The sequence below is a fragment of the Brassica oleracea genome, chromosome C2 (genome assembly GCF_000695525.1).
Source record: "Brassica oleracea var. oleracea cultivar TO1000 chromosome C2, BOL, whole genome shotgun sequence".
Taxonomy (NCBI): Eukaryota; Viridiplantae; Streptophyta; class Magnoliopsida; order Brassicales; family Brassicaceae; genus Brassica; species Brassica oleracea.
In genome coordinates, this window is record NC_027749.1 from 50,662,012 (window position 1) to 50,688,518 (window position 26,507).

A 26,507-nucleotide genomic window follows, 5' to 3' on the forward strand; every position below is an offset into this window, starting at 1 on the left:
GTCTATTAAATGATGATTTCTACTCATATAGTTTTTTTGATCATTTATATCTTTTGTAGAAAAAAATTTAAATTACTTATAACAAAATTTTCATTGTGGGATTAATAGTTTTAGTAATTTATAATTAAAAAAATAAGTTTTCAATGATCGTTCAAAACTTTTATCAAAAAATTGTTCAAAGTAAATTTTAAAATTAAAATATTGTATTTTATATGGTTTATAGTTTAATTTAAAATGATATATATATATATATATATTAATCTTAATAATTAATTAAATTAGACTTTTTACTTATATAATTTTTGTAATCATTTGTATTTTGTCATAACAAAATTTTTAAACCATGGATCATAAAATTTGAATATGGGACTCTTAACAGTTTTAGTAATTTATAGCTGTTTGTAAGAATTCAAAATATAACATATACATAAAAATCTAAATTTTTATTATATGGTTATTGTGGTTTTTTAATTTATTTAATAGTTTAAAATTAAACAAATATGATAGAAGATACACTATTTTTTTATCAAATCTTTATTATTCAAAATTATTAATTGCCATATATACTTTAGCCACATTAGGCAATTACGTAAATTTTATTTAAGAAAATAATAAAGTAAATTAATGATGAATTTATTGTTAGTTTAATAAAAAGCTTATTATATAATTAGATGGATCAACATATTTCTCTAATGATTCTAATAATCATCCTAGTGATGACATGTGGCTACAAAAAGAAGTTGTAATGCTTCTCAAATAATATATAGGGGATTTGGTAAAACTCTACTATTTGATGAAATCCTCAGTTCAATAAGCCCCCCTTAATTCTTAAATCTAGATGAATTTAGTATGATTATTTCTACTGATAGTTTAAAAGGGGTTTTGCAAATACGATCTAAAACTTGAAATCAAGGAACTTGTTTTTTTGTTTCTTTGATTTTCTTTTTGCTCTATTCATTCTAGAAATTTAAGTTATTAACGAAAACATTATTATTATTATTTTCCAAAACTGAATATTTTACTCTATGATTCTTATCTTTTTTCTTTTATATACAACTTCATCATTATCATTAATACACCAACCAAAAAAACCAATATGAAGCTCTAAAAGCACCTAAAATCGACATATACATCTTCGTATCTTCATTTCTTACACACATTAACTATTTCTCTTTCACTTTCTTTCTCATTTCATTCCAAAATCTCAACTTTTTATTTTAAAATTTATAATCTTATTAGAATTACTCAAATTCATGTTTCTTTGTCAAGAACGAGTCGGTAACTTTTATATGTGCTTGGAAAAGTTATACATGAATCTTACCAGATCTAAAAATGATCTTTGAATTTTTCCAGATTTATTTTGTAAGTCTTCTCGATGGACTTCTAGAGAAGTATTTTGATCAATGCATAAGTTAGTTTTGCATTTGACTATTTTGAAAGTCTTCTAAATGTTCTTTGTTACAAAAAAAAAACGATAAGTCTTCTTTGATAAGCAGTTTAATTTTGTAATCGACTGAAGTTTTTGCAGTTATTGACTTTTCATAGAAGACTTAGAGTTGCATGAAGTCTTTGAAATCTAGCAAGAATTCTGCGTAGGTTAATTTTCCGGTTGACAATTAATAATTAAACATTTAATATTAGTTAGAAGACTTCTTGAGAAGTGTTATGGTGGAAGACTTTTCAAGAAGACTTCTCGAATTTTATTCAGTGATCCTGACCAAGCTTTGATCAGACTTTCTGCGACACTTCTGAGACTTCATTTGCTTGTAAGAAGAGTTATATAGAAGTTTTCTATGAAAAAGTCAAATTACTGCAAAACTCTAGTTAATTGCAAAACTAACATGCTTATCAGATAAGTTTTTTTTAGAAGTCTTTGCTGGTATTAACTAGAATTTTTCAAAAATAAAAGTAAGCCAATATTTACAAAAAAATAACTTCTGAGAAAATCTGCTAGTAGAGTAAACTTCTTAAGAAGTCTTCGTTCATAAATTTTCAATTGAAAAAATAACCTAAATGAAAAACTTGTGTAGAAATATTCTCTTGGGAGACGCCTACATAAGTCTTCTAACGTCAGTGTTTATTAAATTTTCATTTTCTCCAAACTTAAAATGAATTTTAAAGAATTTCTTGTTAATTCTTGTGTATTAATCAACTAGGGGCTGGCCTGCACTACGAACGGGTGGGTTTTTAATAAAACTATTTTATAATAAAATATATTTTAATTTTATAAAATATTTGAAAATTGACTCTATACTGAAAATAATAAATATAATTTGTTTTTATTTTGAGATCAAATTGTAAATTTTATTAAATTTGTTGTTTTGAGTTGAAATACTACTAACATAAGTTACAAAATGACCGCTAACATTGTTTTTTTTTGTCAGAGAACACAAAATTATTAAATTTAAAAATTATGGAAAATGTAATGATTTACATTTTTCCTATTTGATTTATATTTTAATTTGACATTGAAGAAATTCTAAATTAATAATAACTAATATTTTTATACTGTTGTTAATTATTTTTTCTATTGATATGATACAATATTTGGTGTATTTTTATACTGTTGTTAATTATGGTACAATATTTAGTGTATTTTATTTTATAGTATTGCCATGTTTGTTTGATTGTGATGTGTGTTATAATTCTTATTGTATATGATTTATTATACTTTTGTATAGTGTTTGTTTTACTTGAGTATGATGCTTTCAAGCTGGTTGGCCCGAGGAGGCTTCTTCACCATGGAGTTAGGTGTTGGTACGTCTAATAGCAATGTTGGTACGTCTAATAGCAAGCTCTGCTTCACCTTGTTAGGGTGCGTGCAGATGAGTATGTTCTCAAGTGAGGTTGAGAGTTTCTTAAGAGTCAAGGAAAGGGTTAAGAGGCGAAGAGGCAAGGTAGCAACCGTTACGTAATTATAACCTGAAAACTAAAAGCTTTCGCTATTGTTTGTTACATTACTGATTAAATATCAAAATTTAAAAGTATGTATGTGTCGTTAATGTGGGGTCATATGTGTTTTGATATTTTATGTAATGGTAATGAATGATAAATGTTCAGACAAAGTATAATAAGAACAACTCGAAACACTCAATTCTCACTCTAAACATTGGATCAGAGTCATAATAGTGAGGCCCTCATTATTGGGTGTAAAAGTTTAAAAATGTATTCATATTTTTTACTTACTGATTACGATATCATGGCAAATTTGATTATGGGTATAAATACTTGTTGGAAAATACCACGTCTTAAACCCAAATCAGACAAAGGCTACCTTCGTATTATATTATGGACTGTTATGCATAACCATAACTCTAAATATCCTTATATTAATAGTGCGCTTAATTTAACCAACATACGTCATAGTTTGAAAAAACAAAAATAGTAAAGCAATGACTGCTGATAAATAAACATCAACATGACAAACATAAGGTTCCATATTCATCTACCCAGTACGAACCTTCTTATAAGCAAGCTCAATTATCTTATAAGACCATGATATTTGTTATATATAAATATTGTTCAGAACTAATTATTTAGGGTTGTAATGTTGTTCAGAATTAGTCATTTAGAGTTGTTGAAATTCGATATTGAAGAATATGTCAAGCATACAATGTTTTTATCACTAATTGATGTTCAAAGAGAAAAAAGAAAAAAGAAACATTTGTCTAGGTTTTGATGCTATGCCCTTTTGAATGGTTAAAAAGTTCCATGTGACCTGTTAGATAAAAACATGAGCAGCACATAAGTTAGAGAGTACATAGATGGGAGGAAATGGTTGAAGATGTAAGATGTCCGCTCTAAAGTAGTCGCTGAAGCTGATGTCGTGTTAAGTGGTGAAGACCATGTGGAGTCAATGTGTTGAGTTGGAGTCGTGTAGACTTAGAGAGCAAGAGAGTATCTTGGAGATAAGGAAAGATGAATAAACTTGAGTAGCAAGTTTATGACTTAAAGGAAGAGGAATAAGTGCATTACAAGAAAATGAAAGTTGCACTTGATGTTATGGAAGATGTCCATATCCATGTTGCCTTGGAGACTAGGGTTTTAGGAACGTGGAAAATAATATATGATAGCTATGGGTTGTCTGTAGAGAGACAGAGACACATAGGCTAATCTTATAGAGAGAGAGGGAGAGTTCTTGGAAGTGTTCTTGAGTCGTGTTGAAGCAGTGGTTGAAGTACTTGACGGAAGAGAGACATAAGCGGGTAGCTTCGAAATCTTTCAATAGTGTGTGTTAGTGTGTTAACACTAGACGTGTAAAGCTGAATAAACAAAGTCTTGTAAAGATTGTTTAAAGGGGATTCTAATAAAGCATTGGTGTTTGCTTGTATTGTTTTGTCTCTTGATTAATTTTCTGCGGTACTATTGTAGTGTCATCTTGCACATACAATGGTGTTTCCTAACTTCTTGAGGCGAGATTTCAGTGGAGCAGTTTTGGTTCAAGGAAGAAACTCGCCACGTGAAATGTATTTACATCGATTCCACTGCAAAAAAAAAAACCTTAATGCTGCGACCATTTTCTTAAAACTTTATCACTTACTATGTTACTCATTTGCTATAAGATCATAATATGAACTATTTTGCACCACCAATTAATGTATATATACCGGTGAATTTACGAAAGCCAACTATAAGTTCTCCTTAATCTTTTCCAATATCATTTTGTACATCAATATCAATTGTTTCCAGAAGCTAACTATATATATATATATAAATGTTACGGGTGTAGAAGATGGTGACAATGAATTGAAGAGGTTAATTGAAGACTTTGATGTGTGTATCTTTAGATAGGAAAAAGTGCCTTGAATGAGCTGCACAGATCACAGTGGGTTGCAAAATAAGTTCGACTTTTTGGTTAAAAACAGAGAAATACAGAATGTCCTACTGATTCGGTTTTGGGTATTTGGCTTGTGATTCTAACGCTTAGCTTCATGTATCTGTAGTAAACATTGTCATTTAAGAGAACTTATCAAAAACATTAAGAGTTAAGAGACTCGTTATTGTCATCTCCCGTAGACAATATAGTGCGGAAGCTTCTTCACGGAGGTCAGTTCTCTTTTGGCTCCTGCTGGTTGATAGAAACATTCAGTATCATAGAACAACATGAACTAAAGAAATATACAGTTTACAAACTGAAAAGAACAACAAACCCAATCGAACAGATCATCCAAGAACTTTTAAAACATAAACATAAAAAAAGGCTACGTAAAAAAGGAAAAAAAAAAAGACAAAATTCTGGTTCAAGAAGAAGAAGACAACAAAGTTTAAAAAAAATTGAAACTTTAGATAAAATCAAACTCTCATTATCAATCTGCCATGTAGCCGTCGTCAAATTAATTTAATTTTTAAATTAAAAATTCAGAAACAGAAGAAGCTAAGAACAAAAAAAAAAATCGATCTCTCTTCTAATGGAAAAAAACTTATAATTGAAAAGATGGAACAGATAAATTTGAGGGATAAAACATACATTTTAATAGTTGAGGATTCTCCAGGATTCACAGAAAGGAAGTAATGGTGGAGCTATTGTTAATGACAGCGTTTAAGGCGTCGTTTCGATTGATCCTCAATCCGTAACGTCTCCAGTTTTGATGGCCGGTAAGATGAAAAGGAACGGAGCTTCGACGGTGAGAAGTTTCGATCAAGGCGGGCTGAATCTTCAAGAAAAAGACTATGCGGGTCTAATTTTGTGTATAATCCAGAACTTTTCAAATTAAACCAAATACAAAGTACAGTTAGAAGCCGACAAAAAATCAGAAGTTAGAAGAAATTTAGGTGATGTCACGTGACGGATTTTGCCCCATAAAGAGAGAAAACTCTATTTTACAGTATTAGATATTGAGGCTTCTGAATGAATTCCCTAACTTAATACACAACACATACATTCATGTTTATTAATGTTTCTGGCTAATGAGAAAAGTCTTCTCCGTTATGTTTTGTAAAACTTGCATTTTCTCCATATTTAAAATGAATTTTTAAGATTTCATTGTAATTTATGTGTATTTGTCAATATTGAAACTCTTGAATGAAATTTATAACTTTACTTTTTTTTTGGCTATTCTATTATTCAAACTTGAGGTAGTCTGGAGAACCAGACCGAAATATAACAATCAATAAAAAAAGATCTCTATGAAAGGATCGAATAGTTCTAGCTAAAAAATCATCAACTCCATTTTACGCCCTTAGAATGTAGGAAACTTGAAGTCCGAGAAACATAGTCTGAATGACCTCCAACTCTTTTGAATAATTTGGCCAAGCTTGGGGTTCCTTTATCATTGCAGTTAGGTCCTTGCAAACCGTCCTAAAATTATAGCAAGTCGAATGATGGAGCAGCCTCACGGCTTTTTTTTTATTTTGTGTCCCCATAAGTTAGATCTTCCCATGACTATCCTTCCAGACCCATCCATATCCACTGAATTGAGCTGTAAAACTCCACGAACCATCCACCATACAAATATTACCCAAGCTTAAGAATTGTGGTTCCTCAGAAATTTGTACATGTGGAGATGCATGTATCCTCTCATTTGCATTGAACCAAGCTTGACACTCACTTTCTGCATATCTGACAAGTTCCAAAGGGTTCCTGTCTATTCCTCTAAATAATTTATCATTCCTAACCTTCCAGATATACCAGATTATCCAATGATAAGGATCCCTATCCAATTGTGGTTCCACAATGTTGTTCTTCCTCCCGAAAAAGTAATCCATATTTGCATAAATGCTCAGTAAATAGAAAATGTCAGGGCTAGATGGGGGTAGCTGATAAAGACCATACTTGTAAAGCCGGCGAGCATTCAAAGATCGCATGAGTTACCAATTCTAATGGCTCTCCACATCTTGAACAATAATTACCGCATCGCATATTGCGACGTACAAAATTCCTTGTGACCGCTACATGCTCTGTTATCAATTGCCAAATAAGATGACATATCTTCTGAGGTGCTTTTAATTTCCAAACAAAGGCTTGGAGTTTGGTTATGTTGGGTTCCATGACCTCCTTTTCTTCATCATTGTCCAATATGTTTCTAGCTACCTAGTATCCAGACTTAACTGTGTGATATACCACGGATTTTACCACTTTTATGCCATGGTATATGACCTATTTAGAGTCTGTTATATGAGTTTGGAGCATGTTTTAGAGTATTTTCAGGTTCAGGTACGTTCTGGAGAACTTTGGTGATTTTGAAGCTTTTTGAGGTGCAGAACTGCACAAATACGTCTAAAGTTTAGCTATTGATGAAAGCCTTTCCACGGTGAGATTTAGATGATTTTGTGCCACAAGATATAGCTTTGAGTCAGATTTCCAATGTCACATGTTTGAAGTCAATCAGCATCCTGTTGTAGAAGTTATGGCCATTAAACTGAATAGTGGTACACCTGCCTCGTGAGACGAAGATGTCGAGGAGATGAAAGAGTGTCGATCGACGACAAGACACTTAGTGTCGATCGACAACAACACTTGGTGTCGATCGACATTGATGCCAGAAGATGGGCCGAGCCTATTTCATGACCGACTTAAGCCACATATTTATGTATTTTTTAAGCTATTGTTAACGGTGACGCTTTATTCTATTCTTTGTTCTTAGTTTTATGTTAGGAGAAACGAGATGAAATCTTTCAGAGTCCTCTTGGAAATCCGTTGATTTGATTATTTATTCTATTTCTTCTATTCATCTATGGTTTTTTGTGACAACTAGAAGTCTAGGACCCTGATATTAGGATTATAGACAACTACAACAGTAGGTTCTTCACCAAAATAGATTCTCTTGAGATAGATTTGCTAAAAACATGCGACAGTTGATTTAGTAGGACTAGTGAACCTAATCGATCTGTTCGATAACGATTGCTTAAAGTAGCATCGATCGACGCTAACTCAAAAGCATAAACCTCAAAAAGAAGCAAACATCGTTTGGTTTTACATAAGGGCATATATGGTTTTGCAATGAAACTCCATTCTAATCTAGTTTACTTCCTTGAAGATACTTGTAATGGATCCCAAAGACTAAAAAAACAAATTACCACAATTTTCTCTTCATTAGCCTTAACTGATCTTTAAATACAAAATCACGAATACGTCAACATGGATAATTAACACCATATTTCATTGCATTTCTAGGGTCCACAGAATAGTCGGATTACCTCGGTCGCCTAACACTTTGCTTAATTCAAAAAAAAAATCCATTTGTTGTAGCACCAAGATTTCGACTTTTGATAAGTGACAAGGTTAAACTATGAGCTTACCACAGGTACACCTAAGACTTATATCAGATCCTAGAGCTTCAAACTGCTCAGCAATCTGGTTTGCTTGCTCTCTGGATAGATGATACAAAGAACAATCAAATCTAAAAGACATTAAGTAAGAGACTAAAGGTAAGAGAAACATACCGAGTTGGAGACAAGACACATGCGAAGAAAGCAGGATCAGCATTATTAACATACTCAAGAAGCGCTTGCAAGATAGGCAAAGCAAAGGCTCAGGTTTTACCAGAACCGGTTTGCACAAGTTCAATCACATCTGGAACTCGTGAAGATCAAATATATATATATGAACCCTAATTGGGAGTGGTTGCAATAAATTAAACATTGTGTTATATAAAATGAGTGGTTGTGGTTAACTCACTACCTAGAGCTTCATCTTGAGCACTTCGTGTTTCCTGAAATGGTAGCTTTGCTCCACTAGGTTCAACAATTATAACGAGAGAGGGTTGGGAGACGAACGGTTTCTGTAATAATAGCCTCACTTGAGATTGTGACAGCTCTAATGTGGCCTAAGATTATATATTTAGTTCTGCTTTTTTTTGTTATCTCAGCAATCCGTTTTATCAGTTGCTTCTGTTAAACTTTTACCAACAGGTGTCAACGATCACAGTGTGTTACACACGAGTTCGAGAGAAAGAATAAGATAGACGTTTCAGACTTATAAACTTTTCTAAAAATACTTTTGCATTATTGAGATTCTGTGATGTTGTTTACAACAAATGATTGATCTTTATATAGAGATCGAATCATTACAAGTATAAGAGACACAACTCTTTATACTAAAGGACACAACATGAAGAGTTACAACTCTTTGTGTGATAACATAAATAACTAACTTATGTAAATGTATTAAGGAGAGATTAGATTATAGTTTAACAACTTCTACATTTCATACTCAGTCACTGCTTTCTTCATGTTGTTCTTCCAAACTAATAAAATATAGCAGCTCCTGCTTCATCTCATGTGAGACCCGCTCTGTAGACCTCAATCGTATCAGAGAGTGTCTCAGTATTGGAAATGTTCATGTTGGTTTTTAACCTTTCACGTTCCAGCTTCACGCTCTGCTTCAGTATTTAATTATAGATTCTGAATCCTCAGCTGCCTTTTCAACAATCATATGAGTCTTTCAATCTTGAGCTCATCTTCTAAACCTGATTTCTTTTATATTCTTTGGAGCGAAAATGAGAGAAACTTTAACAATATTTTACTACAAGTCTACAACCAATGGTCTAGTGTGGACTTGTAATTGAGAATTATGTCTATTAGTAAAAATAGAGAAAATTTATCTTCCAATAACACTCTATTTAGTTAGAACTCGACAATCAATAGTAACTAAATTTTTTGAATAACAAGAGATTTAAATAGATTTTGAAAATTCTTAAACCAATAACAAGAGATTTTCATAATATTGTTAAAATCAATGAACTAATAACAATGAAATCTTAAAATTAAAATTTCCAAAGTTGATGAGAAATCATTTGACAATAACCTCCCCTAAACCTAGTTATTATGATTTAAATAATGTTGCTTTCAGTCAATTAGGGTTGAATCTGTTTTGTGGTTTCATGGGATGGGCTTTCACACAGTGATAACAATTTTGATATTAATAATTTTTATTTTTAGCCGATATAGAATATAATTATTTTTAACATTTTAGTTTTATTTGTTTATGATTAAAAAATATGTAATTGGTTTAACTATTTTAAAACTTTTGTAAAAAGAAATAAATAAATTTTAATAAAAATGTAATTCAAATTTTGTAAGAAAATAAAAACTATATTACATTGACTACATCTATATTATTAAAGTAGAAGTACTTTAAACTTTTGTTTGGCAACATTAATAGTAGTAAAAATATAAATATAATTATTTTTGGAAACATGAATAGCAGTAAGTTAGGAAAAAAAAATAATGGACTTATGTTATTAAAAAAATTGGAAGTCCATTATATTATATTAAAAAGTAATGAGCTTATGTTACTTGATATACATATTCAAATCAAAATAATAATTAAAAATTGATTTATATCAAAAATACATTCAAAAATATACATATATTCAAAAATTGATTTTTACTAACATATTTTCCAATAACAATTCTAAAAATGTTTTCAATATATATAAGAAAAATACAGTACAAAGCTCAATTTCAAACACCAACTAAAATTATGGTTTTTCTATTTCACATTAAAATTTAAAATATAATATATGTGATTATTTATATGATTGTACGTATAAAATATTATTAATTATAAGATTACTTATTTGATGATACATATAAAATACGATTAATTATATGATAACACATATTTTTGTAACCTATGATGACACATATAGAAAATATAATAGTGATTAGGGGTGGGCGTTCGGGTTAGTTTTCGGATCTGTTTGGGATTTCGTGTTCAGTTCAGATCTTTGAGGATTTAGTTCGGATTTGGATAACCAATTTAAATTTTTTTTAAAAAAATTTAAAATTTATTATATGCTTTAATTTTTAAAAAAAATCTATAAACAATAGAATATAATACATATAAATCTGAATAACATATGTCAGAGTACCTAACTTAACATATAAATTGGTTTGGTTTAAATATTTGGATAGAGAATTAATAATTATTTAAGTATTTTTGGAGTTTTGAGTATATTTTAACTATTGTAGATATTTACGTTTGATTATTTGTATATATTTTCAAATATTTAAATGAACTTAAAAGTATCATATATATTTTGGATGTTTTTATATAGATTAAATCTAAAAATAATTAATCTATATATATAAGTATATAAATCTATTTTGGATACCCAAAATATTTCGGTTCGGATCGGATTATGTTTCAGTTCATCAAATACCAAAATTTTGAATAATTTGAATATTTAATCAATTTCGGTTCGGATTTGGACTACTTATTCGGATTGGGATCAGTTCGGTTTTTCGAATTCGAGTTTTTTGCCCAACCTTAAATAATGACATAAAAACAAATAGCATCATATTTTTTAAAAAATACATCCGCGCATCCGCGCGGATCAAAATATAAGTTTATTTTAATATGTAAGTATACAAATTCTTTTAAATATACTTTTCTTTTATATAAGATACATTAAACTGATAAAATCAATTAATTCATCATCACTCAATTTATCATTGTTTATTAATTTTATCTTAACCGGAACTGAACCTAGTTATTATGATTTAAATAGTGTTGCTTCGAATTCCGAATCTTTACCCCTATATAATTACTGGGTTTGGGTTTTAAATGTTTCGGGGTTAATGTCATTTGGACTATATAATTACTGGGTTTGGGCAGTGTGACAGTCGTTGTAGCTTTTATTACGAGTTTTGTGGGCAAGACAAATGATTCAAGAAAGACAAATAAGAGAAAATAAAGACATGAGGGAGTTACAAACTCATTGTCAGCTAAAGTCAACGAGATGCAAAAAGGGTCTAAATTATTATCGTCTTAAAAAACAACCCAAGAGAAAGAAATCAACAACACACAGTCTATTATTTAGCAGAAAGACCTGTAGATGTTAATAATCTAGCTTTTCCAATAATCAGCAATGGGGATGGCTGGACATGGGCGAGTCGTAGGGTGCAGCCTCAGCTCAGCGCAAATTTCTTCCATGTTCCGGAGGCGAGTCATAGGGCCCTCACTAGTGTCTTCTCCGACCGAAAACCCAAACCCACCCTTGAGAGTGGTAGATAGATCCACAAACCTTCTAACTATGACTTTGCGCTCAACATGCTCACCATCCTCACCAACCTGAGCCACAGGCAAGCCTTTAAACGTTATGTAGAAATTGACATTTGAGACAACCACATACTAGTTTCCACTGCAACTCTCACAATCTGTAGCTGGGATACATGCCTCTGCAAGAAAACAAAAACATTAGCTAACATTGATTCGTTGTTGTTCTATATATATATATGGAAGAAAAGAAGAAACATACTTCGGAAATGTTCCTATCATTTAAACAAAGAGCAAGTTCCAAGTATAGACGAATCCAATCGTTGCCTTGTAACTCTGGATCCTTCAGCTGCAAAAGCAATAAATCATATCAAAGGCCAATAAATCAAAATTCTTAAAAAAATAATAATAAGCGAATCACTGATATTGTGTGATAATCTCACCAGGTAGAATCGTTCTGTATCATCAAAATCTCTCGGTCAGAATGGGAATCCCTTGTCATAATATGCGTCATTGGTGATACCTTTGCAACATTAATACCAATCAAGTGAGATTTTATATAAAACATTAATAATAATTATAGGAAAAAAAAAAGAAGGATTTAGGTTTTTTTTTCTTTACCAAGTTGTGGCCAAACAGCTTCTTTGCGGAGAGGACTAGGACTATTAGCTTGAGGTCTAGCAATGAAGACCATCAAATTCAAACGACCATATATTTGCTCAGAGACTCCAACCAGAAAGGTTACTAGCGAAGTGGTAGCTGGATCATAATTAAGCGACCAAAGTGATGCGGTACGAGGAGATAAAATTCATACTCGTGTTGAATTTCTTCAAGTGGTGAAACTCTAAATTTGTTCCCTGCCATACAAAATACATCAATGATCTTAATCAAGAAAGAAAGAAATTGATCAAAATATTGAAAAGAAACTGAGACTAGTTTTTTTTTTTTTAATTATTTACCTCAGAGAGGTTGTAACGATGGAGACCGAGTTTAGCGTAAAGATTGACCAACACACGATTAGGGTACCTAATCCTCTCGTTTTCACAATCATAAGGCATGAGTCCGCATGTATTTTGAGGTGCTGTGATATGTTCGATATCAAAACCCTATATATGAAACAAAAAGATTTAAAGTCTCAGCCGAATGTGATCATATTGAAACAAACAGACAAACAAACCACTTCCATTGATTCCCAATGAAACTGACTCACATACAGTGCCGGCCCTGGGGTAAAGCACCTAAAGCAGTGGCTTTAGGCGCCACAGCTTTATATAATATAATGGGTGCCAAGATTTTGTAAAGTCACATTAGCTTAGTGGTTTGGCTTCTATAACAGCAAGGCTTTTGGTAACAAGTTCGACCCCTGCTCCCATATTATTATTTTTTCTTTTAATTTTATTTTTCTTCTGGATAATAGTATAGTCATTAATCACGATTTGACATGAATAAGTTAGTTACCTTTTCTAACAACTTAGTTTCTTTTACTACAACACTATATTAAATGGTATATATTATTAATAAACTATTTAACTAATTAAATCCTAATTACCTTTTTAAGGAGATTTTTTTTTCTTGACTCCCCTCCCCCCAGTCTCCCATGTTCACGTTTTCTCTATTTCTTCATTTTTTTTTGAAATTTTTTTTATATTTAATGAAAATTTATATTATATGAGAATACAAAATATCTTAAATTGGGTTCTAATATTCTGTGAGACATTTCTCAAAATGAAATTAGTGTTAATGTTAACCTTTTATCATATGTATTGCTATATTATACAATTTATGTTCTTCTTCTTATTCTTTTAAAAAAATAGAATTAAGAATCAATCAAATGAATTGTCAATGGAATTTTTTTTTGTGCAACTGTCAATGGAATACAAACTATCTAAAACATGGTTATTCAAATATGTTTTCAAAGTTGATCAATGGTTCTGCGAGAAAAAAATATTTGTCATATATATGGGTCTTTATTTTTTGGATTCGCTTTAGGCGCCACGTTAGTCCGGACCGGCCCTGCTCACATATATATATATATATAACTCCACTTAAAATTGAAGAAGAAGATTTACCCCTGATTACCTCACTTGATCCCAGTAATTCATCTGCCCAATGATGAATTGCTGGCTATCTTGAACAGGAATACCAGAAAACATCATGCTCGATTTAGGTTAGTTTTCCCCTATCTCTCTTTATTATCTTAAACATCTTGCTCGTAAAATACTAAAATATTATATGTTAAAATATATTTTCTTAAACACCACGTATAAATATAAATTAACTTAAACATATTTATTTTCTATAATATAAATAAAATAAATTTTAAAAATGTATTATAGCAAAATATATAAATTAGGAAAATAATATTTTGAAAAAATTATTTGTTTAATTATTTCATATTGTTTATGGTACCTAACTCCAAAATATATTAGTAAGTAATAAAAATTAATAACAAAGTAAAATATATTAACTAAATCAAAATATATTAATAATACCGAATATGAAATATAAATATTATAGAGTTACATAATCTATAATATTAAAAGAGAAATTATATATTTAAAATATTTGTAATAATATCAAATATATTTATAAAATAAAAAAAATATCTGCACGAATGTCCGATTTAAAATCTAGTATATTATTTAAACAAAATGACACCTCAAAAAGAAAATGAACATTCTGTTTTAATAGTATAGATTTGATGACAGTCTTTAGAGATTCTACGGCTTTTTGATAAATGAAACACTTTATCTAGAAACAATCTGTTTTGCTAATCTTGAAAATAATTTTGTAGCTTTGAGATTGTTTCCTAAGGTGTACATAGAGTTTATACCCAAAAATGGGCTTTGTTTTACTCTTATGTGGTCTATGAGCTCCAGTGGTGTATTATCATAGTTTATTTTCATCAACTCACCGTAAGACATTGAATGCATCAAGTTCATAATTGCATCTCGTCAAGATTAGTCTTTGGTTATGTGCTCTATAGCAACTGGAGTTTTCAAGTCAGTCTTATATGTCATCATCACTTCATGGGTTTCCCATAACCTGGAGTGGATGAATTCTTCGTGCTCTCTGATTCCATGACCAGCTGCTCCACCTTGGTTGGACTCGTTCGAAACAGAACTTATATAAGTTAAAACTTTGAACAACTCGTTTGGTTTCTAGGAAAGACAAAAGCAAAGAGCATAATTAAAAGTGTAGACAACAGATATCACAAAATCCACTCTAACTATGACTACTTGACTTCGGTAGCCTTCTTGAGAAGCTCCCGGTGCAAGTTAAGATCAATTTGGACTTCCCTCAGTTCGCTGCGAACTTTCGCCAGCTGCTCAGCGGCCTCCTTCACCTCCGCTGCATATCTGTCTCGTGAGATTCGAAGGTGCAACTTATCGCTAGCCTCCTTCTGCAGTTCGCCCTCCAGCAATCTCTTCTCTTCGCTGGCCTTCTTGAAAAGCTCACGCTGAAAGTCTAGGTCGATCTTGACCTCAGGCCTCTTGGTGTAGAAGCATTAATGAACTCTTAATCAAACCGCTTGACTAAGGGGACTTCCAACTAAATGAAACACTTTATCTAGAAACAATCTGTTTTGCTAATCTTTGAAAAATAATTTTGTAGGTTGAGATTGTTTCCTAAGGTATACAATGAGCTTTTTGTTTCAGCCAGAGTCTAATGAGGCCTAATCTTAAAGATTTTGTTCTGCTTCTTCCATGAGTAATAATAGCATCTTCTGAGCTTTCAACAAAAACAAGAGATCCTTTTTTGTTTGTTCTCTCACCAATCTGTTTTATCAGTTGCTTTTCCATTTCACTCACAATCAATGAGTCTTTATATCTCAAGCTCATCTTCTAAATCTGATTTTTATTTTTTTATCTTCTCTGGAGGGAAAATGAGAGAAACCTACCAATCTTAAGTCTCAGTCAATGACAGTCTGAGATAAACATATTAAACTACAACCACAATGGTTTAGTGTGGACTTGTAGTTGTTGAGTACACTAAATCCTCAAAAAAGAAGTAACCATAGTTTGGTTTTACAAAAAGGGCAATGAAACTCCACTCTAACTTTGACTACTTGACTTTCTTGGCCTTCTAAGGAAGCTTGCGGTGCAAGTTAAGATCAATTTGGACATCTCTCAGCTCGCTGCGAACTTTGGCCAGATGCTCAGCGGCCTCCTTCACCTCCGCTGCATATCTGTCTCGTGAGATTCGAAGACGCAACTTATCGCTAGCCTCCTTCTGCAGTTCAGCTTCAAGCTTAAGGACCCGCCCCTCCAGCAACTTCTTCTCTTCGCTGGCCTTCTTGAAAAGCTCACGCTGAAAGTCTAGGTCGATCTTGGCCTCTCTCAGTTCGCTGGAAACATGCGTCAGTTGCTCAGCGGCCTCCTTTGCCACCGCTGCATATTTGTCTTGAAGGCGCAACTTCTCGCCTTGCAGTTCAGCCACCTTGGTCTGTAGCGCCGCCTTTTCTTCCAAGGCCACCTCCAAGGTGCTTAACTGGACTAGGAGTTTTTGCCTCCCACGGTAACTCATCTGCAAGTGAAGGCCAGTATGCGCATAGCCTCTTGCGTACCTAAAACGCACAAAGAAGCATATGAGTCTTTGTCAAACTAGTGCCAACTAGTAATAAGATGATATACCGCTTCTATGACACGACATGTAGACTCATATGGGTATTCTTCAAAGGAATCTTCAATTTGTTTCTCTTCAAGCAAAACTTTGCAACTGACCCAAGATTGTACCCTCCCTCTAATGCCATCACAATCTTTCCTCAGCTGAGGATAATATATTGAAGAAGATCAGGGCTAAAGAAGCAAGCCAAACCAATCAGTAGACTATAAACACAAACCTTCTTCAACATCACTGAATATCCATATGGTGTAACAAAACAACCCCCACGCGGATCACCAACAGCTGTTTTAAGAGGAGGAATTAGTTTAAAAGGTTAAACAAACAAACAACTCTTAAGATGACATATTCATGCAAGAACCTGCATCAAACCCAGCTGAAAGCAAAAATAAGATCAGGATTAAACTCTTTGGTCACAGGAATCAAGATATGGTCCCACACAGCAATATAATCTTCATCTCCACATCTTCTTCCTTGCTCCCATGGAACGTTTATGTTAAACCCTTCCCCAACCTTGTCATAATCTCCATCATCTCCCGTTGGATAGAAGCTTCCATCATCATGCCTAGTCACAAATGCATTTCCAATCAGGTTCCAAGCATAAACATCACATGAAAATAGGTATAAATTTGGCTACAAGCAGCGCTGAAACACACGGCCGCAAACACACATACCTATGAACAGAGAACACTAGTACACGAGGATCTTTCCAGAACATCTTCTGTGTGCCGTTTCCATGATGAACATCCCAATCAACAATCAGAATTTTCTTGACACCTAGATCTGGCTGCATTCAAGAAAAGCAAAAAGAACTTTAAAACTATGTTAAAAGGAAATAATAACATTACAAGAGTTAATACAAGTGCTTACTCTTTGGTTTAGTAAATAACTAACCGCAACTGCCTCAGCATGGTGCCCTGGTGGCCTAACAATAGCAAAGCGACGATCTAGTTCTCCTTCTGCAACTTTCTCAGCCACCTGTTTATTAATTAAATACTGTTACCTATATCGTCCAATGTGAAAGAGACAACAAGTCATCTAGTTTTACCTCTACAACGGATCCAGCTGCAAGATACGCGGCTTCTGATGAACCTCCATTAAGATATACCGAATCCAACTTTGAAGCAATCTTGTTTCTCCGAGAATCTTTCTTCTTTGTGCTTAACCTCTTAACTAAATTAACATGCTCCTTCGTGTGAACCAGTTGAAGATGCTTATCTTCCGCTTTGCTACCACCAAGAACCGCACACCTACAAGAGGAAAAAGCCAAAACTTTCTTATAAACAAAACAGCTAACAGCAAAAGCAGCAAACGAGAAGGAAGAGAGAAAGTATGAACCTTTGAGCGAGACCAGTGAGCTGAAGCTTCGCCCAGATAGCTTTGATGCGATTAGGACACTCGGGATGGTCCTCACCGTCAGGTGTGTCGTGTTTGCACATCCTCTCGTCGTATAAAAGACCAACCTTTCGCTTTCTTGATTCGCCGGCCATGGTCGTAGCAGGGAGATGTGCAAAGTCTTCAAGAAGACAAGAAGCTGAAGGGTCTACTCATGTCTGAAGCTTCTGCTTTAAGTCTTAAAACTTATTTTTCTTTTTTGTTTGGAGGGAAAGTGAGAAACCTAGCTTGTTAACCAATAACAGTCTGACACGTCACCTTTTTCCAAAACCAATTACATAATCTAGACCAAATTAGCCGGTTGAACCGTACCAATAGAACCGGCGATAAATCAAACTGTAGAGTCAATGATGCTCTTTAAGATCTCTGGTTAAAGTTTGGTTACAAACATTTTAATATGTCTTCACATAAGAAGAGTCTGTGGTTCCAACAAACACTCTAAAGATCTGTCAAAATTTCTCTCTAAGAGGTCAAATTGCTAAACCGAGATATGTACCTCTCTATCTAAGCTCTAAGCTAGCTAGCTGCTTCACCGTGACTATACCTCAAACCTGAAGATGTTTGTTTATCTAGCTCCAATACGGTCTATCTCCTGAAGATCTACAAGGCCTTGAGGAGGGTGGTGTCCATATCATCCTGAAACCAGGAGGTAAACTTGAGGAAGTGCTTTGTGATACTGCAATTGGCTGGAGAGTTAGCCCTGGAGTCTTCTGGTCTTCAGGGTCTATGTCCATGTCAACAACATTACCATCATCTTGATGAGAAGTTCCTGGAACATGTGCTTGTGAGTTTTTGCTATGGAGGAAGAAACCCCAAAGATAGTTTTCTGTTTTATGCTGCTTCTTGATGAAAACTGCAACACACAAAAACATTATGTTTATTATTCTTGAGGCCACTGAAAAATTATGTACAGAAAATAGACAATACATACACTGGGAGGTCTTGTCCAATAGTTTTGAGGAGAATATCAACAACTCTGTGCCGTTTACACTAGCTTTGATCATAGCCTTGCGAGTCGCCATGGTCTCAAAGAGATGAGCATGTTCCCGTTTAGACCTAAGTAAGAATGAGTTGTATAAAACAAGAAGAAGAAGAAGCTTATCCATTGTAGAAACTGTTTTTTTTTTTTGAGCATACCTTACTGTTTCCTTCTCATCTAAGAAAAAATACAATTCCACATCAGATAGCTTTGGGATTCTACCAAACAACACATTATTCAGAATACGGCCTGTAGGAACCAGTTCCACCTCAAGAAATATAGGCATCGCAATTGAAAGCCTCAGTGCTTTCCTGCTGATGTTGGATGGTGGATTAGCCCAAAACTGGCAGTCAAACTCAGGAAAAAGCGTGGCGGAATCCACAATGCGTCCCCTGGTTGAAAGAAACAAGTTCATCAATATAACAGCAAAGCTAGTAACTTGTGAAGGTGTAAAAGATCCTATTAAGAACTACACATCTTCACTTTCAACAATGTAGCATATAAATGGCAAGGCTTGCACTGACAATTCTAACAAAACACATGTGTATTTCAAAAGACAGTTTGAAGAAGTAACTCACTTCCAAGTAGGGAGCAAAGCTGGTCGGTATAGAAGCAGCTCTGAGATCCTTTCTTTAGATGTTGATCGACTTGTCTCCTTGGGACCATGATCTTTAGCTTTATCAACTACTTCCACAACTGTCTCTAGAGAAACTAAGTAAAAGCAATACAATTCTTTTTAAGTCATCCAGTGAAAACAAGTTTGGCTTTCAAAAAGAGAAGAGAAGAAGCAAAAGTCTCACCTTCTATTGTATGTGTTGCTGCATCAGTAGTAGCTTGTTGTTGAACTCTTGAAGGAATCTGAAAAGCACGTAGACTAGGAGGAAGCTCCACTCTTGAAGGAGTCTGAAAAGCACGTGGACTAGGAGGAAGCTCCACTCTTGAAGGAATCTGTAAAGCAATTGGACTAGGAGGAAGCTCAACCGTCCTAGGTTGATGTAGACTTCTTGGATTGGTTCTCTGTCTCACTGTTGTTGGATTCATACTCGAAGCAGCTTGAAGACCACACACAATTTCTTTTCTCAAACCCGGTGCAGGACGGGCAGGGACAGGTCTTGGTGGTTCGTAAGTGGGACGAGGTGGGACAGGTCTTGGTGGTTTAAAAATTGGACGAGCCGGGACATGTCCCGGTGCTTCAAAAGTAGCATGAGCAGGCTTAGGTCTTTGTGATTCAAAAGTTGCAGGAAAAGGCTTAGGTGGTCTTGATGATTCAAAAGCTTGACGAGCAGGCTTATAAGGTCTTGATGACACAGAAGCTGGAGGAACAGGCACTTTACTGACACCAGAATGTAGTTTTATAACTTCCTCTGGTGCGATCCACTTCACCTTTGAAGGTCTAGGTACTGGATTCCCTCTAGCAACCGGGTTTGAAGATTCAACCCGCAGTTTACTCCTTCCAGGGACCACTTTGATCGAATCTGAAGGTAGTTTGCCTTGACCAGGACTCATTGCTTACAAAACTAGCAACCTGCCACAAAAAGAAAACCAAAAACTAGTCAAAACCAAAAGAATCTAGAGAGTTATAATCGTATCGAAACTCAACTCTCAAGGGAGCTAAAACATCATCTGCTTCAGAAACCTTCTACTAGCCAACACTATCTATGAAACCCATGTCACAAAATCTAAACTTTCTACCAAACCAGAGAAGACAAAGAAACCAAAACCCTAGAATCTAATTCAATAAGAGAGAGCTGCTACGTACCAAACTCAACTCTAAAGAGGGTTAAAACGGCAGAGACAAAAGTTAGGCCAACACTATTTTATTAAGCTTTCCACCAAAACCAAGTTATAGAATCTATCCACAGAACGAATCAGAGAAGACAAAAGCCTAGTTTTGAAAGGCTTGGGTTTTGGTTATTTCTTCCACGCAACGAACAAGGCAATGTAATAACTAAACAAGGCAGAGAAGATAAACGAAAAGGGTCTCACCAAGTCGACGCCTTTCTTACTTATCTTCACTTCTCAACCTGATTTGGATTCAGAACAAACCCTACAAAACCCTAAACGAAACCCACATTGTCAGTTTACGAGTGACGAGAAATGCAGAAACAGAGGAGTAACAGAATCAGCCAATTTCTCTTTATTTCACAAAAAAAAACCATCTTTAACTTGTGGTTGCTTGCGTTGTACGGAACATTGAAGAGAGAGAAGAAAATGATTAAACAAAACAAAACAAAGCTCAGAGGAAAACCACTACGAAAAGCAGAGTAAAACGATGGCAAAGATTGAGACTTTATACACCAAACGGTTCAGATTCGTTACCGTGAAACTCAGAAGCGAGCGGAGAGAGTGTGTAACGTCGAAATGAGAAAAGAGAGATTGTAGAGAGAGATTGTAGAGAGAGAAAGTGGACTGGTGTGGTGTGGGGAAGTAATGTTAGTGAGAGAGAGGGGGAAAGTGGGAAACAAAGAAGACGACAATATATTAAAGAAAGAATAAATTCCATTAATAGTCCTTAGCTTTCATTTAAATACACAATTACCCCTCGTATTGTATTAAGTATTAAAAGTTCATCTGATTTTTTTGTTAAGTTTGCTTAAAAAGCCCACAGTAACGATGTTGTCCAAGTTGTTCAGTATTTGAGTTGTTGGATAATTTTGTTAGTTTTGTAATTTACTTTTGGTCTTTAACTGAAGAAATGTCCGTAAACTTTTGATAGTTGCAAATCTATACATTATGTGATACTTAAGGAATTATCTCTTATGAAGAATGCGAATCAACTTTTTTTTTCTATGTCAATAAATTTTGACTATTCCTACAATTTTAACTGTCTTTCTATGTTTTTCGGGTTATGCTATTATTATCAATCGGAAAACACAGAAACAAACAAAAATTATGGAAACAAATTCTTACATGAACGCATCGAATAAACTTTCTTCGGAGTTATATAAGAGAAAAATATTAAATAGTGTATTACTTTTTTAGTTCAACATATTTTATGGTTTATGCTTAATTCACAAATTATCCTATTTTATCTCATTTGTTTGTAAAATTTGACTATTCACTACAATTTAATTGTCTTTCTATGTTTTTGGGTTCGACTATTATTATCAGTCGAAAAATGCATAATTCAAACCAAATGACTGAAACAAATTTTTACATGAACGCGTCGATTACTTTTTCGGAGTTATATAAGAGAAAACTATCAAATATGGTATTATTATTTTAGTTCAACATATTTTATGGCTTGTAAATTTTGACCATTCAGTACAGTTCAATTGTCTTTCTATGTTTTTGGGTTCAGCTATTATTATCTGTCGAAAAATGCACAATTCAAACCAAATTTCCGAAACAAATTTTTACATGAGCGCGTCAATTAATTTTTCAGAGTTATATAAGAGAAAACTATCAAATATGGTATTATTATTTTAGTTCAACATATTTTATGGCTTGTAAATTTTGACCATTCAGTACAGTTAATTGTCTTTCTATATATGTTTTTCGGTTCGACTATTATTATCAGTCAGAAAATACATAATTCAAACCAAATTACTGAACTAAATTTTTACAAGAGCGCGTCAATTAATTTTTCGGAGTTATATAAGAGAAAACTATCAAATATGGTATTACTATTTTAGTTCAACATTTTATATGGCTTCTAAATTTTGACCATCCAGTACAATTTAATTGTCTTTCTATGTTTTTGGACTCGACTATTATTATCAGTCGGAAACACACATAATTCAAACTAAATTACTGAAATAAATTTTTACATGAGCGGGTCAATTAATTTTTCGGAGTTATGTAAGAGAAAACTATCAAATATGGCATTACTATTTTAGTTCAACATTTTCTATGGCTTCTAAATTTTGACCATCCAGTACAATTTAATTGTCTTTCTATGTTTTTGGACTCAATTATTATTATCAGTCGGAAAATACATAATTCAAACTAAATTACTGAAATAAATTTTTACATGAGCGGGTCAATTAATTTTTTCGGAGTTTTGTAAGAGAAAACTATCAAATATGCTATTACTATTTTAGTTCAACATATTTTATGGTTTGTAAATTTTGACCATTCAGTACAGTTAATTGTCTTTCTAGATATGTTTTTCGGTTCGACTATTATTATCAGTCAGAAAATACATAATTCAAACCAAATTACTGAACTAAATTTTTACATGAGCGCATCAATTAATTTTTCGGAGTTATATAAGAGAAAACTATCAAATATGGCATTACTATTTTAGTTCAACATTTTCTATGGCTTCTAAATTTTGACCATCCAGTACAATTTAATTGTCTTTCTATGTTTTTGGACTCGGCTATTATTATCAGTCGGAAAATACATAATTCAAACTAAATTACCGAAATAAATTTTTACATGAGCGGGTCAATTAATTTTTTCGGAGTTTTGTAAGAGAAAACTATCAAATATGGTATTACTATTTTAGTTCAACATATTTTATGGTTTGTAAATTTTGACCATTCAGTACAATTTAATTGTCTTTCTATTTTTTCGGTTCGACTATTATTATCAGTCGGAAAATACATAATTCAAACCAAATTACTGTAATAAATTTTTACATGAGCGTGTCAATTAATTTTTCGGAGTTATATAAGAGAAAACTATCAAATATGGTATTACTATTTTAGTTCAACATATTTTTTGGTTTGTAAATTTTTACCATTCAGTAGAATTTAATTGTCTTTCTATGTTTTTCGGCTCGATTATTATTAGCAGTCGGAAAATACATAATTCAAACCAAATTACTGAAATAAATTTTTACATGAGCGCATCAATTAATTTTTTGGAGTTATATAAGAGAAAACTATCAAATATGGTATTACTATTTTAGTTCAACATTTTCTATGGCTTCTAAATTTGAACATTTAGTACAATTTAATTATCTTTCTATGTTTTTGGACTCGACTATTATTAGCAGTCGGAAAATACATAATTCAAACCAAATTCCTGAAATAAATTTTAACATAAGCGCGTCAATTAATTAATTTCTTCGGAGTTATATAAGAGAAAACTATCAAATATGGTATTACTATTTTAGTTCAACATATTCTATGGCTTGTAAATTTTGACCATTCAGTACAATTTAATTGTCTTTCTATGTTTCTGGGCTCGAGTATTATTAACAGTCTGAAAAGATATAATTCAAACCAAATTACTAAAATAAATTTTTACATGAGCGTGTCAATTAATTTTTTCGGAGTTATATAAGAGAAAACTATCAAATATGGTATTACTATTTTAGTTCAACATATTTTATGGCTTGTAATTTTTGACCATTCGGTACAATTTAATTGTCTTTCTATGTTTTTGGGTTTGACTATTATTATCAGTCGGAAAATACATAATTCAAACCAAATTACTGAAATAAATTTTTACATGAGCACGTCAATTAATTTTTTCAGAGTTATATAAGAGAAAACTATCAAATATGATATTACTATTTTAGTTCAACATGTTCTATGGCTTGTAAAATTTGACCATTTAGTACAATTTAATTTTCTTTCTATGTTTTTGGGCTCGGCTATTATTATCAGTCTGAAAAGACATAATTCAAACCAAATTACTGAAATAAATTTTTTCATGAGCGTGTCAATTAATTTTTTTCGAGTTATATAAGAGAAAACTATCAAATAGGGTATTACTATTTTAGTTCAAAATATTTTATGGCTTGTAATTTTTGACCATTCAGTACAACTTAATTGTCTTTCTATATTTTTGGGTTCGACTACTATTATCTATCGGAAAATACATAATTCAAACCAAAATTACTGAAACAAATTCTAACAAGAGCGCGTCGATTAATTTTTTTTGGAGTTATATAAGAGAAAACTATTAAATATGGTAGTACTATATTAGTTCAACATATTTTATGGTTTATACTTGATTCACGAATTATCCTACTTTATCTCATTTGTTTGTAATTTTGGAATTTTAACTTATAATCAAAATGGATGAAAAAATCAAAAATATCAATATTGTAATTTACATATGAACATTTATGTAACGTGTATAAATCTTCTATTAGATAAATACTTCATCCATTGACGTTTTAAATTATTATTTTTAAATAAGATGACATTTTTAGTTTTTAGTAAAATTAATAAATTTTTCGTGCTAATGGCTCTTTAAATTATTTAGTTAATTTTTTTATAATTGAAATGAGATTAGTTAAATAATTAATGATGTTTTTGTTTAAAAAATATATTTTTTCAATCGATGTGCACAACTCTAAAACTCAAATGTAGTTTTTAGTTTTGTTAGTTAAGCCAAATAATAAAAAGGCTGAAGGAGTATCAAAATTGCAAATGGAGTTCATTTAAGACTGGGTTTACCGACTGGTCCCCTCAATCCTTGACAAAGGCAGACGTAGGTTACTATATTTGGTAACATCTATTGATGAGTAAAATCTGTAGTCACCGACTGAACAAAGCCGTGAACCACGAACCCAGAACCACACACAAGCCACAAGCGGGATCCAAAACCGATCCAACGAACTGAAACACCTAAAGCTGGCGACGCAAGACTGAGAGAGCCTTCACCCCCCGAAGAAAAAACCGATGACGGCGGAGCTGAAGAAGCCTCCACCTCCTGGAGACAGGGGCCGGCGGCGACGGAGCTGTAGGAGCCTCCACCTCCCGGAAACGAAACATCAAAAGGCAAAACGACTAGCTTCAGCGCGCGTAACCTCCACACGACCGCGCCTTTAATCCAAAAGCAGATCCGCCGCAGATGGGACCTGAACCAGAGCTCAGGCAAGCCGGATGACAGAGGAGACGAAAGAGAAGCGAAAGGCCAACATTTTTACAGTTGCTCGAGGGGCTCCGGCGACGGCACGCACGCTCACGCGCCGGCTGCTCGCCGGATCCAATCTTAGATCTACTTTCTCTCTCTACTCTCTCTCTCTGGACTTTTGACTTCCCGCTTCTCGTGTTTTTCTATTCTATCATCTTTCTTTGTAACAAAACAACTTTAAAATCAATAGTTTTTCTCATCAGTCATTTTGCTACATAGAGAGGTAATTTAAGAAGACTAGAATATAATAATATATACGTTGAGTAGAGTGTAGCTCAAAATCATAATCAAAGAAGTGGAATCTCACTTTTTGATAGTAACTTGTGATCCAAGGAACAAAATAACTACGTTGTATCGCAGTCAAATGGATTATGGATGCTAATGAAATATACACACTAAAACGTCAAGACCTATGTACTGGTCGTTTATTATATACCTATCAACTGAACCGTTTCTTGATTTACACTTTGGTGAGGTACTCCCGTGAAAGATTTGATCAAGAGAAGAGATCAGAGTCTGATGTGTTTGCCCATCAACTGAAACGTCCTTCGTTTTTTGGTTGATGCTGCTCGTTGTCTTGAGATGAGTCATTGAGTACCGAGGAAGTTTCTTTAGCTGCATAAACGAAATTGGAACCTCAATAACACTCCTTTAAGCACTTTGATTAACATGCAAATCAAAGGCCAGTACAGTTAGCAATAGTAAGCCACTCAAAAACAAAAACACACAGAAACAAAAACAGAACAGCCA

At 33.1% G+C, this 26,507-nt stretch overlaps 2 protein-coding genes and 1 pseudogene across 2 annotated transcripts; all 3 read right to left on the minus strand.

Moving 5' to 3' along the window:
- Positions 1 to 11,623: 11,623 nt before the first annotated feature.
- On the minus strand, positions 11,624 to 13,054 carry LOC106324537 (UPF0725 protein At1g23970-like). The gene is made up of 6 exons (XM_013762491.1): positions 12,901 to 13,054; positions 12,718 to 12,798; positions 12,563 to 12,659; positions 12,385 to 12,413; positions 12,204 to 12,290; positions 11,624 to 12,076 (listed from the first exon to the last, which is right to left on the minus strand). The coding sequence occupies exons 1-6, from the start codon at positions 12,997 to 12,999 to the stop codon at positions 11,792 to 11,794; spliced, it is 678 nt and encodes a 225-aa protein (XP_013617945.1). The 5' UTR covers positions 13,000 to 13,054; the 3' UTR covers positions 11,624 to 11,791.
- Positions 13,055 to 15,176: 2,122 nt separating this feature from the next.
- On the minus strand, positions 15,177 to 18,103 carry LOC106324538 (annotated as a pseudogene).
- A 19-nt stretch (positions 18,104 to 18,122) lies between these two features.
- Positions 18,123 to 21,313, minus strand: LOC106325717. Its single transcript, XM_013763774.1, has 7 exons — positions 21,258 to 21,313; positions 20,925 to 20,995; positions 19,739 to 20,463; positions 19,517 to 19,649; positions 19,097 to 19,330; positions 18,891 to 19,015; positions 18,123 to 18,812 (listed from the first exon to the last, which is right to left on the minus strand). Exons 3-7 carry the CDS (start codon positions 20,442 to 20,444, stop codon positions 18,529 to 18,531), a joined length of 1,482 nt encoding a protein of 493 aa, XP_013619228.1. The 5' UTR covers positions 20,445 to 20,463; positions 20,925 to 20,995; positions 21,258 to 21,313; the 3' UTR covers positions 18,123 to 18,528.
- Positions 21,314 to 26,507: the final 5,194 nt, after the last annotated feature.

Coding starts and splice junctions, on each gene's coding strand:
- LOC106325717 (XM_013763774.1), bottom strand. CDS start 20,444: ATGAGTCCTGGTCAAGGCAAACTACCTTCAGATTCGATCAAAGTGGTC. Junction 19,331..19,516: donor GCTTTGCTCCCTACTTGGAA/GTGAGTTACTTC, acceptor TCTTTCAACCAG/GGGACGCATTGTGGATTCCG. Junction 18,813..18,890: donor ATTGGACAAGACCTCCCAGT/GTATGTATTGTC, acceptor TGTGTGTTGCAG/TTTTCATCAAGAAGCAGCAT.
- LOC106324537 (XM_013762491.1), bottom strand. CDS start 12,999: ATGCCTTATGATTGTGAAAACGAGAGGATTAGGTACCCTAATCGTGTG. Junction 12,414..12,562: donor AGCTGTTTGGCCACAACTTG/GTAAAGAAAAAA, acceptor TCTGACCGAGAG/ATTTTGATGATACAGAACGA. Junction 12,077..12,203: donor ATGATAGGAACATTTCCGAA/GTATGTTTCTTC, acceptor AGTGGAAACTAG/TATGTGGTTGTCTCAAATGT.